Here is an 18,536-nt window from a genome sequence, read left to right as displayed (position 1 = left end):
AAATTTAATTGTACTGCAAGAATGTGATGTGTCCAAACGAAATGTTTCTTGCATTTTTATTCGTCTTTTTACTCCTCTGAATCGTTGGCGGATAACCAGCATTCCAACATATGCATAGGTACCGAAATGCACTTATGTTTTTCGCATTATGCGTGTTCAATCGAGGAAAAGCAAAATAAAGGTAGAGAGAGAAAAAAGCGTGTCAAGACGTAAAACAGCGCAAGTTGCTGCGGATGTCCGGGCAAACACAAGTGCTGGTGCCTATAATTTGGTTGAAATGGATAATTTCAGTGGTTTAAAACATTGGAACACAGTCACCTCATTAATAAGGTGTCAACATTGCAATCAATATCCACACTTCCTGCATAGTTCCTCCGACACCTAAGACTTTAATAAAAGAAAGGATAGATGCTAAAATTAAAATTGTGGATCGTTTCGCCTCTACCTTGATGATCCACTTTAGATTAGCATCCCTTGAGGTTCGCTGGTAGAAAAGGGAGGCTAATCCAGGAGAAAAATAATAATAACAGAGTGAATTAAATATTAATATAGAAGAAAAAAATAGTGGAAATAGAACGAATAAAAACAAAGAAAATGTTTCATTTGTTTTGCTTTCCTAGTTTTATACGGATTAATGCGAGGCAACCGCAATAACTCGCCCTCTTCTCTTCATAACACATGCGCCCCCTGTCTTGCCCCAGTTGAACGTGCACGTCCGACTAGCATACGTATAAGCGGCTGTAACTGCGTTTCAATCGTCCAGACGTTCGAGATATGAATTTCGGGAGGTTTTTCCAGCATATTTTTTTTGATAAATGTTATTTTTTTATCAACTAGTCTTTGACTACATAATCATCGTTGTTACATATCGTTATTGTCATTACTATGAAACCTTTGTTGAATTCAATTGGTTTATAAGCGATCTCAATGCGCAAAGGGTTGGCCTGTTCCGTGTATGATTCATGTTGGGCTTGCAGTGACGATCAATTTGTTCCCCTCCTTTTCGTTCAACCCCTGAAACGACAATATCTGTACTTGTAGATATGAAGGAATGCTATCTTACGGAAGTTTTTGCAACAATTACCATGAATTATGAGGAAAATTGATGACATATTAGAGTGACGATCGATATTATTAAACCGGCGATCGAAAAACCAGCTCCTGTGGAACCGATCATCATTGGATTTGCAAAATAACTAGTCAAATATCAATTACTATAGGCGATAATCTAGTTAGCTGAAATAATATAGAAAAACTCATGACGTATCGTGGGAAAAGAATGGCACTGTTAAAGTGCAAATCGCCGCTCCTTTTCAATGCAACAATTACACCAATGTGTGTGTGTGTGTGTGTGCGTTAGGAAACGATTAGGAATTGTTGTTCGTAATTTTATGTGTGCTGGGGCTAAATCAGTTCTAAGGGCACATCGTTCTCTCCTTCAGGGACCTATCTATTTGCCGAACAACAGCTTAGTCTTTTAGAGGCGCTAAGCCCATATGCACGACGACGGTACTTCTTGAGCGTTGTCTTCATTTGTGTAAAAAAATTCTATAAGGCTCATTAATCGTTCATGTATGCAAAACTTCTTGTGAAGATAACGTCTTTCTAAGCGTTTATTGATCGGCTGGCCATGTAAGTTTCTGGAAGAGACTATCGCATACCCGCTGCGTCACAGTCTACGGGTTAAAAACAACAAACAATTTTTTGTGGAGTTTACAATTGGTTCATGATGAGACAGAGACTAGCCAAGGATAAGTAGAAGAAGAAGTACAGTGTGTAGCTAGAATTACATCCCCCTTCCCGTCAACTCTAGCTGTATGGTAAGAAGACTGAAAAGGTGTTTAGAACTGGTGAAATGAACCTGGATTTTTTTTTGAAATCTCAGACCAGATAGTCCTATTCCATCTGGCATCACGGAACGAAACCCCTCAGGTATGAAAAAATCAGACACTCACATGTATCTGAGAAATATTGTGCATTTCTTCCGTATTTGAAGACATCACCTCACGAATCTGAGGTGGTACGGATTTCGGGTGGAGTATTCGTGTACATGATCGTAGATCATTTCTTCCTTGCCGTAAAAAACGGCCCGGAAGATACGGCTTCGGGCGTTCAGACGCGCTATTTTCTACAACGAGTTCGTTTGCGGCGCGCCAGCCTTGTACACGCGCCGCATCTTCCGGACCGTTTTTTATGGCAATTAGGAAGAAATGGACGGAATCACCCCCCTCTAATCTACTATCCCGTATAAGAATACTCACCTGAAATCCGTACCACCTCAGATTCGTGAGGTGCCTTCAAAGAACTGCCTAAAGGGATTTATTTGACGTCGATAACAGTAGTGAATGGTTGAAAGTGCCGCTTAAAGAATTTTTAAATGAAAGCAAATAAAGGACTTGGTTTTTGAAGAACAAAATCTCCTCCGTGAGAGTCCATAGTTTTCTACGCCATTGAATTGGCGTCATCCTCCCGAGAATTCTCAAAGGGCACTCCAATGAATGCAAATAAACAATCGATCGTTTTTCAACATCACACTCCACGCCACGCTCATCTTTCATTTGGTCAGTGCAGACTGTAAAATGGTTCCGCTTCTATAGGGGCACACAGTCTGCAGTATAAAGTAGCATTGTACCATGTATTACATGAATTTATTATTGTTAATTAGCGCAAAAACCTTAAACTTCCTCCACACTTCCTCCACTCCACAAACACTTAAACCAAGAAAATGGTAATTTTTACATGACGCAAATACATTTGAGTGGAATTATGTTCGTCGTAAATTACAGCTTATTCCATGATATGCTAGACAGTCGTCAAAGAAAAGTAGTTAGAACTTGCGAGGCTGCTGCATGCTTATAAGCTGTGCGAAGTGACTTTGGTGTTCGAAATCAGTTATGACAATGCTTAACATTTATGGTTAAGGGATTCCAGACATATGCACTCAAAAATTACGAGAGCCGTTCTTTTCTAATGAACGATAGTCCAGCCAAAACAACCTGAAGCATGATGCAGTAGGCGGCTGTGCTTGAAGCAGTGTGGTGAAGTCGTCGGATGCAATCAAGTTAACAGTGCCTCCACCTCGATCGCAACCGCCAGTTCCTTCGTGCCGATTCGACCGCAGAAGCTCACTCAACTGCACAAAGATTCAAGGTGTCTTGACCAGGCTATACCTGTAGTCACCTGAGAAGCCCTTAGTAATGATTTATAGTAGATGGATTCATATCCATTGAAGAACTATCTCTAAGCATAACTAAATACCGAGTTAAATATTAAGTACCAACAAGTTTTTTTTGGCGAGCAATCAATAATATTCTGAAGTGATTCACGACAATAAATAGGAAAGCACATCATATATTTTTCTTCAAAATACTGTCAAATCCACGAAACACAACTCGAGAGGACACATACAATCAATAAATTGAAGAACCCGAGCATCAATGGCATGCTCCTATTTCTTCATAACATCAGTTTTTTAAACTCTTGTTGGCCCACATACAGTCCATGAGCGGAACTCAATGAGTGAAATACTTTACCCAATTTTGATTATCAAATTATGGAACTAAGAATCTAGAGGAGACATTATAGAAACACCTTCGAATATAAGACAAAAATTGGAATGCAGATTCTCCAAGCGTTTATAAAAAGGTATTATTATGCTTTTCCTGTCTTGAAAAATCCACTAGTTTACTACCAATTCTTCAAATTCAGTCCTATGTGGCACAGTTGATCACATTTGTTAGGGTATAACTCAATATACCAGGAAGAAATAAGATCACTTAAAATACTTCACTTAACTCAAAGCGCCTAATTTCATGATACTTATAATTTACTGCTTATAATTTCAAAGATTCTAAGGAAGAGGGAGAAGAACCTCTTTAACCCGCAAACGCCCTTGAAAAATCGTTGACTAGATGAAATAGAACCCTTGCAGGGAATATGAGGCTAACGGGAAAACCAAACCACAAACACTGTCCGTAACGACTTCTAAAAAGAATGTGATCTCTATTCAAAGCTCGATATCTATCTTCATTTGAGCCTCAGGACTATCCAGGGGAGTTCGGAATAGTTGCGCTTGTTGAAATGCGTTGTTTCCTTTTCCACCAGAGAAGTGAGCCTATTAAAAAGAAACTATGACATACAGAATATTGCAAAATTTGAATTTGTAACTTACACTAATTTTCAGCACCCCTGAAGGCACATCATCAAGAGTTAACTCGGTCGAGGTTTTCGGCATGGGATAGCACACCTAGACATAGATTCAGTAGTTTTTCAATTAGGTACTATAAAGATAAATAACTTTAAAGATAGGAACTAGATACGATCGGCGCTGAGATTCTTTGCTGTATCAGCAGCGACAGGAGTTCGATTGTACGCAGTGGACTTTTGTAAAGCAGAGAAAATGCGAACGTTTCAGCAAACGCGGTCAATCAAGGTAAGAATTTTGGCACCGATATCATGTAAAAGCAATATCAAAAATGAGGCATTCATCCACCGATAAACTTGTCAAATAACCACTTTGTGAATGATTCATAAATGTGTAAGTCTAGCTTAGCGAAAGTATTAACTCAGAGATAGTGCTCAGAAAAAAAATGAAGTAAAAAAAAAGCAAAATAATGAAGTAAAAAGCACAACTCACTTCACCCACACACACAGTAACTGTAACAGATCCATTTTCGTAAACTGCAGTACCAAAGACCTGAAGTCGAAAGATCTTCGCCCTGACACTGCTAAGATCGATTGACCAGGATATCTGAAAAATCCTTGCTGAAACTTTTGTCAGTGAGCTCCAATAAGTAGAGGATACTCACTTCCGCTTCACCTTCTCCTTCTTGACGGCAGAGGTAAGCCATTTTCCAATCTGTCTCTATTTTCCGTTGTATTTGACCAGAAAAGTTCGCATACGCTGACCATCCCTTAATCGTTTCAGTCCCTCTTGTATACGTATCTTGGGCGCAGTTGTATTCCAAACTGTAAGATCCTATTAATCGTAGGAAAACTTTAAATGATTCGTCTTTCTTTCAATTAATGTTTTTAGTGCAGAGATGAGAATAAAGAAAGTTTTGTGGATAACTACCTGAACTTCTTGTTGGATAGTTCCTCTTGATTGAGGGTTATAACTGTATCCTTTTTTACACTACATCCAAGCTCTGATCGAGCAGCACGCCATGCAACATCACCTTTGAATGGGTAATATTCGATAGAATTTTCTTTAATATAGGTGACATGAATACAATGAGACTTAAAACTATTATGAGGAAACAAAACAAAAACAAACAAGTTACCAGAAACTCTTCCTCCATAGTTGTCTCCATCCGTTGAACGTTCTCCAACAACTAGAAACTCCACCAGTTCCCGCACTCGACGCCTCCGCAATTCCTTTACTCTTTCCTGAGTTGAGTTCCCTGCCATTCGTGAGTTGAGCTTCTAAAATAGTAACACTTAGGAAGGAACTTAATGGAGAAAGTGAGTATAGAATTTGTTACCGTTAGAAAGTTGCTAAGAACTCCTTCGCGTACTCTGTTGCGCAGTCGTACTGTCTTCATGTGATCTAATGTGTATCTCCATGTCACATCATAAACATGGTCTGTTCCAAATGCTATGACATAGCTCAATTTCTTACCCCATCCCTACAATACTACTTCCGAGACAAAAAAAGAAAAGAAAACCTGTATATAGCAAACCTTTTCATAAACCAATGGGCGATCGATAATATTTTCGCATGGATCACAATGGACCCAGTTGTCATATTCAGCGATCCACAGTTCAACCCATACATGATCAGAGACATCATAGATATATCTTCAAAGATGAACTTAGAAACAAAACACCCAGAATTCAAGAGCAGTCATACACATACCGTACGTCAAAGTCCATCGCAGCAGCCATCAAAGCAAAACAATTGGCCCACTCTCCACACCGACCTTTTCTGAAGAAAAAAAAAAAAACTTCTGAGAAGTTGGAGATAAAAACGGCATTTGTAACAATTGAAGTAATGAAATGAGCAAAAGGTAGTTGGCGGGCGTTCAACACTGCTAATCTAATCGACTACACATTAGGGGGAAAATTCGTGGAAGAGTATAAAAACCATTCTTAAGTGTCATTAAACAGTCTGGTGAACGGCTAAGTTATATCGTGTAGTACTTTCAATAACAAGAAAACCAAAAATGGCGTGAGATGGCATTTTCGCCGAATACTAGGGTGAATTACGAAATAAGAACTCTAAAAGTGTACAACATGAAGACTGGAAATTCGAAAGATGTTCAAATCTTCGCTTTACCTCACATAGAATTATTAAGAATAAGAATAAGTCAAACCTCGTCTCAAGCAGTTTCGCCGGATCGTTATATCTTGGAAATCGAACATCTTTACCACATTCACAAGTGTAAACCTCAACGCGATCTGCACCACTTTCACGTTCTTCAATTGTTGGAGTACCTATGAATATAAGAACTCCAAAGACAGAAAACGGAACAAAGGGTTAGCAGAAGCGTACCATTCAATCCAGAATTTTTGGGGGTTTGTTTCCCACAAAATTCGCAAAAAGGACTGTCACACCACGAAAAGAAGTCGTTCTTGAACCAGTTCAGAAGTTCTGGAAAAAGTACTTTGTAACGAAATGTTTTGTATTTGAGAAAGATACATTGGAACTGAATTGTATTATTCATTATTTTTATTGTATAGCACAGAAACTCGAAAAAAGGAACCGCAGAAATAAATTACCTGCATATTCAATACTTATGCAGTTTGCTAAATATAAAAGTCAAGGAGAAAAAATCACCTTTCGCTAACTGCAGCCTACTTAAAACACCGTTTTCATCGGTAGCCTTACGTCGAAGTTCTTCGGCGGGAATAACGCTAATTGCTAACGTTTTATAAACGTCATCAGTATAGAATTTAACCTGTAACAGAAAGAAATCAACCACAACTCCAAGAAAAAAAAACCAACAAAAGATAGAAAACCTTTTCTGTATAAGGAATGAACTGTTGTAAGGAACGTTTCTCGTCATCATTCGCAGCATTCGGATTTGCTGGTGTTGAGGAGTAATATCTGAAATGTAGTGTATGTTTAAAAAGAAGGATCACAATATCATCAAGGGAAATAAACGAACTTATTGATAGCTGCTTCCAGCGCCTGAGGGTTAGCGCCCTGAATTCGTTCCATTTCTTGTCCTTCTTTGATCAAGACAAAAGTGGGCATGGCACGAATACCATAGTACTGACTGATATCTAAAGATGTGAGGAATGAAAAAGAAAGGAAAAGAAGACTGACTTGGTGCAACGAAATAATTAAATATATCAATGAAAACAACTTAAGGGGGATAATCCAATCCGAAAAATGAAATAAAGTAGCAAAACGTTCACTGACCAGGAGAATTATCCACGTTTACTTTAACAAAAGTTGCGTTAGTGTATCGAGCTGAGAAATTCTCGAAGATAGGAGCAATGAATCGACATGGTCCACACCAATCAGCAAAGAAATCCACAACAAAAAGACGATTTGCATCGGCAGAATTGATTTTGGCGTGAAGATCTGCCAGACTTCTCATCAATTGAACCGGCATTGATGCTCTTACCTGCAAATAACAGTATTAATAGTAGTCTGAGAAGTAATATGTTGAAGTAGTATGTTGAATAAGAGTATCAACGCACTGCGTAGACATAGATATTGATTAGTCGTATTATCTACATCTTTTTCTTATTCGCGATGGGAAACAAAGGAAAACGAACTGCTGCGGTGGAAACTAGCCGGAAGTATGCTAGTTACTTCCTTCTAAGAATTAAATGATAAAATGCCACTATTTGGGAAACGAGACAGAAGAGAAGTCGAGCTAATAAGAAATGAAAACCTCAATGAGCATGATGAATAGAGGTGACCTCGATCTTAGATTTGAAGGTGGCTCAGCTACTTTACAGTACCCCTATGCCCTTTAACGCCCGTGTTTATTAGCAGGGAGTCAAAATTGAGAGCGTAATGAACACACATAGCGGATTAGGGCTAACAATAACTGATTGCTAGAACACTTACGGTGATCTACCATGATCAATAACGATCTAAGCAGTTCTGCTACTGGATCAACATGAGGAAGAGAAAGCACTAGTAACACGTTGCTAAGTACGCCGACAGCAGTTCAGCATAGTGTGATCACGCCATAATTCTGCAGTCACGGACGCATTGTTGCACAAATTCTCCAGAGCCGCATGGTTTTCTTTCGTTCGTTCGAAATTGGGCAACGGAACACAATCGTTCACTCACGCAGGGTATGAGAAGATGTGCTTGTGACTGGTGTGAGAGTTGTCATGTAAATGATCTTACTGTATCATTGACGTTCGAGTTGCTTAGAAGAAAGGAGGAAGAGAAATAGAAGAAGGTAGAGAACAGAAAACAAAAGAAGGAAGGTGATGAAGCTGAGTCTGATGTGCTTCACATGCTTTAAGTGTAGTTTGGACGGTTTTAAGCATGTAGAACACATAAAACCAGATACAAAATATTATTTATTCTATTATTGGCTGTATCCAGTATTATTTACTCGACTGGAAATAGTGCTTTTCGATGGGGATTTATTCACAGATAAATCTATCACGCAGCTGAAATAAATCTCCTCTCATATTAGCGCTGGAAATATTTGCTTGACAAGCGATTTATTCCCATAATAGACGTCGCGACATTGTAACGAATTTGATCACCTTGATCACCTGTACTCACGTGGTTCGTAGAGGTGGTCGAACGGGCGCCAGTAATCCTTCCATCAGTCCGGATCTCGTGCCAGAGTCACTCAATGGTTTTTTCTTTCGCATGAGACGCGAAGGACACAACTTTTCTTCTAAGGTCCCATTGAAGAAGTCTGGCCATCGTGCCGGCGGTCTTTCTGCTTTGCGTTGATCTCGCGTAGTATCTAGACGCTCACGGTTCTGGTCGAATTCTCATTCTTGTCTTATTTTGCTTTCCTTGGCAACCGCGGCGCCGTCATTTTTTTTCTTCAAACTCATCTTGAATATTCTACTGGCTTTAAGAACATCAGGAGGTAAGAGTTGTATCCAACCATTTAGTTCTATAGAATGGGTTATTGAGCATAAGCGAAAAGTTTCTTTGTTGAATTTTTGCCTAATGTAAGTTGATATCATCGGTTTTTTCGCCAGCAGGTCTGAAGTACCAATATTTACTAGGGGTTAAATTGGTTTCGTTTCTGAGTACTCGAAAACAGAAGATCAAGTGTGTACGTCTGTTCTTCAAGCTGATCATACCTGATCTTCTAAGACGATCGTTGTAGCTAGTCACCATTAGATTTGCTGACATTCTTCTGAACAACATACGGGTAAAAGCATCTTGCACCTTTTCGAGCTTTGCTCTGTGTTTCTTCCTTAAAGGGCTCCAAATTTGAGAACCATATTCAAGATGAGGTAAGACGAATGATTTGTATAGACGTCCGAGAATAGCTTTATTTGTGGTGTGAGCAATCCGGAATAGCCGAAAAAGGGAAGAGTATAGTCAGCTCAACACGACATGAAGCACGATGCATTTCCGTACGCGATCGGAACGGTGCGATGGAGGCAGCAGTTAGAAACGAGGTGGGACCGTCGCAAAGTGCAGCGATGAATGGTGCCAGCAAGGGTTTCACCACGCTGCTAGCTGCTCCGCTCCACCGAAACGCCTCGAGAGAAGCTGCGTACGCAATTGCGTAAGTGCTTCATGCCGTTTTGACCCTACTATATGTTCTGAGAAGTTGAGATTATCGTCAACAAAAATCCCCAAATCTTTTACAGATTTGCAAGTTTAAAGACCATTCATACTGTACTCACCCATACCCACTTTACCTACATCCACAACCAGAGTAAATACGCAGACCCCTTTTGGAAGCCCAGTCAGACATCCTAGCTGGTGATGTCTGTAGTGCAGTAAGTACTTCGTAGTAATTGTCACCACCGTAGATGCCGTGAATTTTAATTTCATCAGCATACATTTGGACCCTTACATGCGAAGAAGTTCTGAGCACATTTGGTAGTACGACTATGTAGATAAGGAACAAGAGAAGGGACAGGGCTCCCCCTTGAGGAACTCCACTTGTGCAAGGGAATTTGTCTGAGTGTTTGTGGTCAACTCTGACCATCATACTCCTCATTTTAAGATAAGAAATCATCTAATCTGAAATATGGCCCCGTATTTCAAGGAGGTACTGGAGTTAAGCAATTAGTTTAGAGTGACATACTTTATCGAAAGCTTTTGACAGGTCAATGTATACTATATCCATCTCTTAACCTTGGTTTAGAGCTAGAGACCAGTCAAAGACACTAGCAATTAGGTTAAAAGATGTCGAAGCCGCTGCAATAAACCCATGTCGTTGAGTGGGATTCAGATGAAACTTTTATCCAAGATAATAGTTTATTTCTGATTACTTTCTCCATTTTCACTGACGTTGGTAATAAGCTAATAGGACAGCAATTGTTCAGCAAATTGGTATCAGATTTTGAAATGGATGTGTCAGTGGCGCTTTTCCAGAACTCCGGAACATCGCCTGATGATATTGAGATGTTAAAGATACGAGCTAGAGGAGGGGTTAAATTAGCAGCACACTCCTTGTCTACAATATGTGGGATTCCATCATGCGTTCCACTAAGCGGCGGGTCAACTGAGAAACGGTCAAAGAAAGAACGGTACAGTTGCTTAAGCAGTTGCGCTCGAAGCGGTGCGGTGGAAACAGCGATTGGAATCGAAGTGGGACCATCGCGAACTCCAGTGAAGAATGATGCCATCAAGGTTTCCACCACGATCGTAACCGCTCTGCTCTACCGCGCTGCTTCGAGTGCTTGCACCTTGCTTCATGTCGTTTTGACCCGACTATATTTTCAGTACCCCTGTATATGAGCCAAAAGAGAGTTTGCACGTCGACAAGGTGCTAAAAGTTCCTGAAATTAATACTTAACTAGCACCAATTACGACTACCAACTTCTAAATCTTGACAGGAGAATAGTTTCTTGCAGCTTTTTGAAAGCCGGATACCACAAAATTGAGGATGTTGGAATCTCCACACAAATACATAAGTCAAGCGGTTTAATTCACGAATATGAGCGCGATCACTCCCGAATTCTCTCTTATTATGCAGAAGAACGAAGGAAACGTCCACGTTGCACCAAATCTTCCTACGAAGCACGCAATAACGTGTCACGTTTGCGAGAGTAGGCAGAACGCACACGCCACGTCTATCAGTGAGCAAGAGAGACAGCATTAGCAGCTTGCTGATTGTCCGCTAACTCGCAGACGCAATGCGGGTACGTGAGCTTGCAGACATGGCACGTTACTAGGTGCCTCGTAGGTGGACTCAGAGCGACAAGGCCGTTTTTCTGGATATGTATGGGGAATTCGGTGTAGGAATACAATAACGCTGAGTTTGCAGCAAAAATCCAGATTCTATCTCGTAAAACTGAATCTTTTAGATACCCAGGAATCTAGAAAATTTCTGAATTAAATCAATAAACTCAGAAATACAAGAAATGAGCATCGTTGATTCATATGGTTTTGACCTAAGAGGGTAAGTCCCGCTCCTTGTATTTTTCACGTATTTTTCACTTTAATCAATTATAGTTGGTCAGTTTAAAGTCTTGTTCAGCAGCATTCATGAGGATAATGAAATAATGTTAAATTTGAAATGTTAAATTAGAAGTTTTAAATGGAAGAATGACATAGAATATATATAGTGACGATGTTCCGTCTTGCCTCTTTACCTAGACAGAACACTAGAAGTCGAAGCTTCTCAGTAAACCTCAAAATATTCAGGCTGCTAAACGTCATTTGTTGCCTAAATTTTCAGGCTCTTCCTAGCAAAAAAGCCAAAATTATCCGAAAATAATGTGGATTTTCAAGCTTTTTCGTCTACACGAGAAACCTGAGGATATATAATAGACATTAGGAACAATAACAACTACGGCTGCAAAATCATGAGTCTACTATAATAAATCACATAAATGTGATCCATAAATTGGCTACAAAACCCTAGCCTTGATGGGGGAATTCAAGAAATCGAATGTAGGGCAAAATATTCAGAGTTCCGGGTTCACTGCAACGTTTAATGCGTGAAACCTATGCTGAGACCATTTGCTTCAACATAAAACACAAACTTCAACACAACTACCTGACATAAATGTCAGGTGAATCAACCTAGAACTTGAAAATAGTCGTCTTATGTTGAATCCGTGCACTTGATCATAAATTCAGCATGTAGTTTTACTGACGTGACGAAAAGTGATGTTCATCTACTGTATGGTAACGGCAATCACAGATGTCGTCCATTCCTAAAAATCTCAGGACCCAAAAATCCTAGATGTCATCTTCCGGAAACCGGAGTCCATTTCTATCTACTGTGTTCAATACTTCAAATTTTAAGAAAGCTTACCACAGTATCCATAATTCACGTTTAATTACTTTCATTATCGTGTTTTGAGTGGGTGTAGCGCAGCCGGTAAGAGATGCAGATGCACGATACACGGTATATGGTTCGAAACCGCCCTAGTGCCGACCATGCTTTTTATACCTTGATGGTCAACGAATTTGCGCTAGTCTTGTACGGGAGGATAAAAATACTGACTTGATCATCGGCTGGTCCCGCAAGTGATTGTATAGTTAAACGGACGTTCATAAACGATAAACTATCCTTAATTGTATTTGGACGAATCAACGCAGAACACTTTATCTTTTATTCTTAGGAGGTTTATCAGTTTGGGACTTATACACTTATTTTCGTTGGTAAATGAGTATCCGAACTGTGGTTTTTGAAATAATTGTTAGGAATTTTCTTCTTCATGACTTTCTCCGTCTATTTATTAAAATAATAATAATAACGGGGGGGTGTAGTGTAGCGATTAGAGGTCCTTCCTGCACGATCGATCGGAGGTTCGAATCCGCCCTAGTGCTCACCAAACCTTTCATCCCTCCGGGGTCAATAAATTGCTACCAGATTTGTCTGGAATGATAAAAACACTGACCTGATCCATCGGCTAGCCCCCGCAAGTCATTGTATACTCCAGTTACACGTTCGTGAACCTCAAACGATTCTGAATTGAAGTGAACGTGGGGGCGCAGGTCCCAAGCGGATTGATTAACGCCAGACACTTTATCCACTTTATCCTTTAATACTAACACAATAACTGACAATTTAATAATAGTATAATATTAGGTAATAATGAATAATCCAAAGAAGTAAAGAGAAAAGCATAACAAACAGTACATGCGTTAAAATATGACATCGGGCACATGTGTGTTCGAAATTTCTTTGCAAAATATCCCATTATTCTACCCTAAGTGTCCGGCAAACAGAGGGGGATGCAAATTTTTGTGGTTTCTTTGAATTTGAAAAATATTACTTTCTTCCAGCATTTCCTCAGTACTAAGCCGCTTTTATTATCATGAAGCGTTACCACATTTACTGAGTAACCATAGTTTCGTGTTCGGCATGACTTCTTTCCAGGATCGATTTTACTCTGCTGTTCTCTGCGGGATCACTTCTCGGCTAGGCTAACATCGTAAATGTAGGGTCAGTTTTTCTATGGAAAATACCCCGGCAAAACAGAGAGGGATGGAAATTTTTGTTGTTTCTTTGTATTGGAATGTCGAAATGGGTCCCAACGATCGGTGTACAAATAATTTGGGTACCTCGCCTCCATTGGTAGCCGAACTAATTGAAGTGCTTTCTATAGTTCGCGGGTCTGCTATGTAGAAGATCAATGGAATTTACGCGTTCGGTCGAAATGTTTATTGGCTCATGAAAAGGCAACAACTCGCTGGGTCCGCCATAACTACACACATCTCCACTCAACACGCAACACGTCACTATCCGATATTTCCTCCTTTTCCTGATTCCATGAGCTATTCTAAATTTTTAAATTCGATTTAATTTGAAATTTTTAAATCCAGAGAGTCCTCGAAATCCGATAGTGCAGTTGCAGCCGAATGACTCTACTTATCCTCTTCTTTATCCCTGGAAAACCCCTGGGATCGTAACTTCAGTGAATCAAATCGAAATCGAACCTAAAAGGATCGAAAATTCACCAAGGAGAATATGATCATTGGTGGAGTACGTAGCGCCGCTATCCGAGGAACTTTTGCGTCCACTACGCTACAGTATTCGTCACATGCCCTCATGTGCTTACTAATCCATTTTTATTTCATCGCACTCATCGTTGCTCAACCATAAAACTCCGAGACTCATCATACGCAAACATTTGCTAGCATTCCTTCACTATTCTTCTGTAGATTCTCTTATATAAACAATAGAATGTTCTCTTAATAAGTGGTTTTTTTTTGTCCTCCAGAAATTGGTAGCATGTTTCAAATAAAGTAACTACAGTAGTCTTGTATTATAAAAAACACTATTTATTTATTTATTTATTGAAAACACCTGCAAGTGTGCCATAAAACAAAAAAAAAACTATTGACTTGGATAATTTCATCATCTTCTAGTACTATATATTCGGATATTCTATTTGAAAACAAGTAAAAAATTTGTTTAAAGTTTGAAAAAACATAAAATTACTAAATTATTAAATTTTGAAGCCGTAAATGAACAGCTTACGAAATAAATTTAGCTCTTAGAAAATCCCCAAAGGAAGAGTTCGATAGCGATTCGATTTGAAGGTGTACATCATTTCTTTTCGGGACAACTCTCTCTGTGAAGGTCTTGAAGGGAAAAAAGAGGTGCGCCCCGAAGTCTCTTCCCCATGTTTATGGAGTTGACCTTATTTTCCATTTCCTGTTGGTCGAAAACTTCCTCAGATTTCCGACAGGAAATGATTTTATGATCGCAGCTGGCAATTTTTTTTTTCACGACAGTCATAAATTGCTTGAAATATTTGAGATAACAATTGTAAAACGGCAATTAAAATAATTTCACATGAGGTGATAAATCAGATTTTGGAGATTCCAGGCATCCTTGTAGATCTAGAAATTTTCAACATGGAACACTGGCCGGCCTTCGAAACATGCACCGCTGATACATCGAAACTTTATTGAATTAATATGTAAACTTAATCCACGATATTAGTTGCCATTTTCTTAATTTTTTTTTACGTTTCTTCAATAAAACATCAACAGGAACTTCTTTAGGATCGAGTAAACACTGCAAAGGTCCTTACCTTATTCAAAAATCCTTGATTATATGTAATTTGACTGGGCAGTGGGAAAAAAATCACCGCTAGTAGTTGGGTACAGCTTTCTGGTGTGAAATAAAAATTCATTTTATTAAATAATGAATCGGTAAGTGGTAGGAAAGGGGATAATAAGTGATGAAATAAATAATAGTGCAAAAATAACACAAATAATGAAGTACATACATAAAAATTTTCTCGTATTTTTCTGGAAGATTAACCATTGGGGTTGAGGTATACGTTTCGTTTTTGCTTGAGTCAGTTTCCCCAGAAATCCCTTATTTGTAGCAAAGCAACTTTTCCTCAAGAAAATAACAGTCCAAAGAGGTCACTATTGATCCAGGAAATCGATTTTTTTCGCCCTACTTGCTGTCTGTTGTCTACTTTATTTATTTATTTATTTATTTATTTATTTATTCCTTGTAGTTGTGATGAAAATCCAAGAATTGACTTAACCTCAGTGCTTGATGCGAGTTCGAAGGGAAAGCATGGGTCAGAATGAGTAAAAGACCTCCGTAAAGGGTTTATTTTGCATCGTAAAATATATAATGACCGATACCGCTATGGAATACGTGAGGTTCACTGGGAAACTGTGGATTCACAGCTAATTTATACGAAAAAAATAATTTTCTAGTTACCAGAAGCAAATTTATTGTGTAAAGGTCCTTTAAAGATGGATTGCTGCTTCACCATAAGCTAATCTGGTCCGGTTTCCCTCGACGCACCTCAATTTGTGTGAAATTTCATATTCACTACATATGTTGCCCATCCCTGCTCCATCCCCATAACAAATTCTTGTACATGTTGTGAGTTAACGTCCCTCCACCAGTTATCTCATAAAAATTAAGAAAACCGACCCCATATGTCGGCTTTTTCTTCAGGGAATTGCGTGGTCTCAGTTTTCATCGTCGACAACGTCTCAGCACCCGGCTACCGTACTCTTTTACGATCGTCCGAAACCTGCTCCAATTTGAATAACAAATTTGCGACACACACACGCGTTTATTGCGAACAACAGCAAAAAATATAGCGCTCAAATCAACTGTTTCACACGGTTCCGGTTACGGTATCAATTGTATGGAGTGTTTTTAGGATGGTGGACAAAGTTTGCATTGGAACGTTTTGAGAGGAGAATGTGTTCTTTAATTCTATAGAGTCCATGAATGCATCCTGAGAGGAAAATTGACTGATGATGTAGAAACTAGAAAAAATATTATTCCAATGCTCCATGTAAATTTCTGGAAAAATAAGGAGTGGAAATGGTAGAATGATTTAATGGTGAACTTTTACAGAAAATAGTAATTCTTGTGTAATTCTGGTGTTTAGAGGATTTTATGCTTGGTGTAAAGTAGAAATAATTTCCTTCCCCCTTCCCCCCTTTTTTCTGTCAGTCAGTAGCACAAATGTGGTCTCTGATTCTCTCATTTATTTCTTTACACATTGTAATCTCATACTCATTATCCATCAATCAATCAATCAATAATCTCATGTCTATGAAGACTTAATTTGCAAGGAAGTTTTAGTACGTTCGGCACTCCTTGTCGGCGAGACCTTAGAAGATCCTCGTCACCCTCCGGCTTAAACGAACACTCTGAACGATCCGACGATCTGTGTTTCCTCACCGGTAACGCTATTACTCGACTCGTCACACCTGGGCGTTTTGTACACGACCTTGCGGTTTTATTACGGGCGCTCTGGAAACGCTAGATCGCCACGAATGTGCACGGCCAACGGGTTACGGTATGTTTATGTAGTAAGACAGATGCACGGAGACATCTGTCAACGTGTGTGTGTGTGTGTCGATGTGCATGTGTGTATATGTACGTGTGTAACAACCGATATTACGGTAGTCAAGATGATCGAGAATTTGGGCCACACTATCACTACAGTCGTTTGATGGTCAAGGACCGTTTCCCCCCGCGGATACTGTGACCACACTTTTCAAGGGAACGTTTACGGAATCGGCAAAGGAAAAAAAAACAAACGGGGCTTTTTTTGTGTCGCTACAGTAATAGGCAATGTAATTCAATAACAAGACTGAGCAAATCGAATCTGTTTGAAAAAAAAAATTCTCTTGACTTCTATAACAAAGTTTAGGTAGTTAGGGATTCCTGAACCCGTGCGGTCCAGGTCTGGATGTATCGACCTTGATTGTATGATTTAAATGATTTTATCCCATCCATGCTAAGGTGATATTAAGCCCACTGGAGAAATTTCCACAATTTCCACAATGCGGATAATGAAAAAAACGAGAAAAGAGAAAAAATGGAATTCAGCCTAACGATCTTTTTTAAAAATTAGGTATAGCGAAGCATTATTGTACGCAAGTGCAAAACAACCTATACCCTATTTAAAATTGCTGGAATTTTTGCAGAATTTTCTAGAATTTTCTTGAGCAGCAGTGCCTTATGTTTGAGCCACCGAGTTGGTTTATCCGTCGAATAATGATTTAGCATTTCCTCGGAGTTATACCAGGTCGACATCGGTGTTATTATTAGTTACTTTTTCCATCTTGACTATATTTTTTCAAAGGATTATTTGTTACATTGAGTGCAGCCGCTCATAATTTGTTTGTTTATTTATTTACAATGTCATAAACAGACGATAAACTCTCTTATTTTTGTACTATTATGGACCTAAATTTGCAAAGGTACATATTTCATGTGGTTGAATTCAACCGTTTGTGGATTTTTCAAGGATTTCATTTGCAGGGGAGCAATAAGTTCAAATTATCCATAAGATTTGTTTCTGTTTTTGATTTTGTTTTTGTTGTTTCTTAAAATTTCCTCCACAAAACTTTTATTCTGCACTTTTTTTTTCAAAGATTTGTTGTTGATTCCACTCCCTCGTGTGTCCCTCGATGACGGCCGGGAGTGGTGTTGAAATGTGGTCGGCATACCAACCGGGTGGGTGATGACGAGCTCCGTTGGTGGAGCCATGTGTGCCTGTGTACGTATGAGAAAGAGAGAGAAAGAGAGGGAGAAGAGGGAGCTATTGAGGAGAACTTTTAAGTGCCCGGTCCCAATTAAAACGGACCCTCTGATGTTAGCCGATACGACACGACTTTATGACACACACAACATATGCTACTAAGACAAATGCCGCGCTCGTTGAAGATGAAATTCGCATCCGATCGGAAACACCTTTCCACGAATACACACCTTTCTAATCTTTGTAATATTAATTTTAAAACTTTAATTAAATTAAATTTTAATCAACTTATTAATTTAATTTAAACGTTAATTCAAATTTTGTTAAATATTAAGGAAATAACTAGAAAACAAATCTAATCGATATTATCAATAGAAAACATAATTGATACATTATAAGTAATACTAGAGCACATTTTCTTAATTACCGTTTAACTGTGTTTTCTCGAATTATTTTTTCTTAATATATATATA

At 39.0% G+C, this 18,536-nt stretch overlaps 3 protein-coding genes across 5 annotated transcripts; all 3 read right to left on the bottom strand.

Moving 5' to 3' along the window:
- Window positions 1–1,007: 1,007 nt before the first annotated feature.
- RB195_008455 (uncharacterized protein) lies at window positions 1,008–3,351 on the bottom strand (the record flags this gene model as incomplete). Its single annotated transcript, XM_064194967.1, has 4 exons — window positions 1,008–1,014; window positions 2,997–3,133; window positions 3,181–3,190; window positions 3,278–3,351. The coding sequence occupies 4 exons, from the start codon at window positions 3,349–3,351 to the stop codon at window positions 1,008–1,010; spliced, it is 228 nt and encodes a 75-aa protein (XP_064046112.1).
- A 655-nt stretch (window positions 3,352–4,006) lies between these two features.
- RB195_008453 (uncharacterized protein) lies at window positions 4,007–10,749 on the bottom strand (the record flags this gene model as incomplete). 3 transcript variants are annotated; one of them, XM_064194964.1, is made up of 17 exons in its annotated part: window positions 4,007–4,114; window positions 4,172–4,246; window positions 4,637–4,750; window positions 4,809–4,968; window positions 5,075–5,177; window positions 5,283–5,424; window positions 5,484–5,627; window positions 5,682–5,799; window positions 5,858–5,926; window positions 6,315–6,435; window positions 6,494–6,592; window positions 6,779–6,899; window positions 6,961–7,048; window positions 7,110–7,227; window positions 7,367–7,574; window positions 7,651–7,683; window positions 10,393–10,749. In XM_064194964.1, 17 exons carry the CDS (start codon window positions 10,747–10,749, stop codon window positions 4,007–4,009), a joined length of 2,178 nt encoding a protein of 725 aa, XP_064046108.1. The 3 variants fall into 3 exon arrangements, with proteins under 3 accessions (XP_064046108.1, XP_064046109.1, XP_064046111.1); XM_064194963.1 differs by lacking the exon at window positions 7,651–7,683; XM_064194965.1 differs by lacking the exons at window positions 7,651–7,683; window positions 10,393–10,749 and having other exon boundaries at window positions 7,367–7,562.
- On the bottom strand, window positions 7,571–9,959 carry RB195_008454 (uncharacterized protein; the record flags this gene model as incomplete). Its single annotated transcript, XM_064194966.1, has 3 exons — window positions 7,571–7,574; window positions 8,705–8,894; window positions 9,845–9,959. 3 exons carry the CDS (start codon window positions 9,957–9,959, stop codon window positions 7,571–7,573), a joined length of 309 nt encoding a protein of 102 aa, XP_064046110.1.
- Window positions 10,750–18,536: the final 7,787 nt, after the last annotated feature.

Source organism: Necator americanus, chromosome III (assembly GCF_031761385.1).
Source record: "Necator americanus strain Aroian chromosome III, whole genome shotgun sequence".
NCBI classification, from domain to species: Eukaryota; Metazoa; Nematoda; class Chromadorea; order Rhabditida; family Ancylostomatidae; genus Necator; species Necator americanus.
This window is presented reverse-complemented; position numbering and strand designations above follow the sequence as displayed.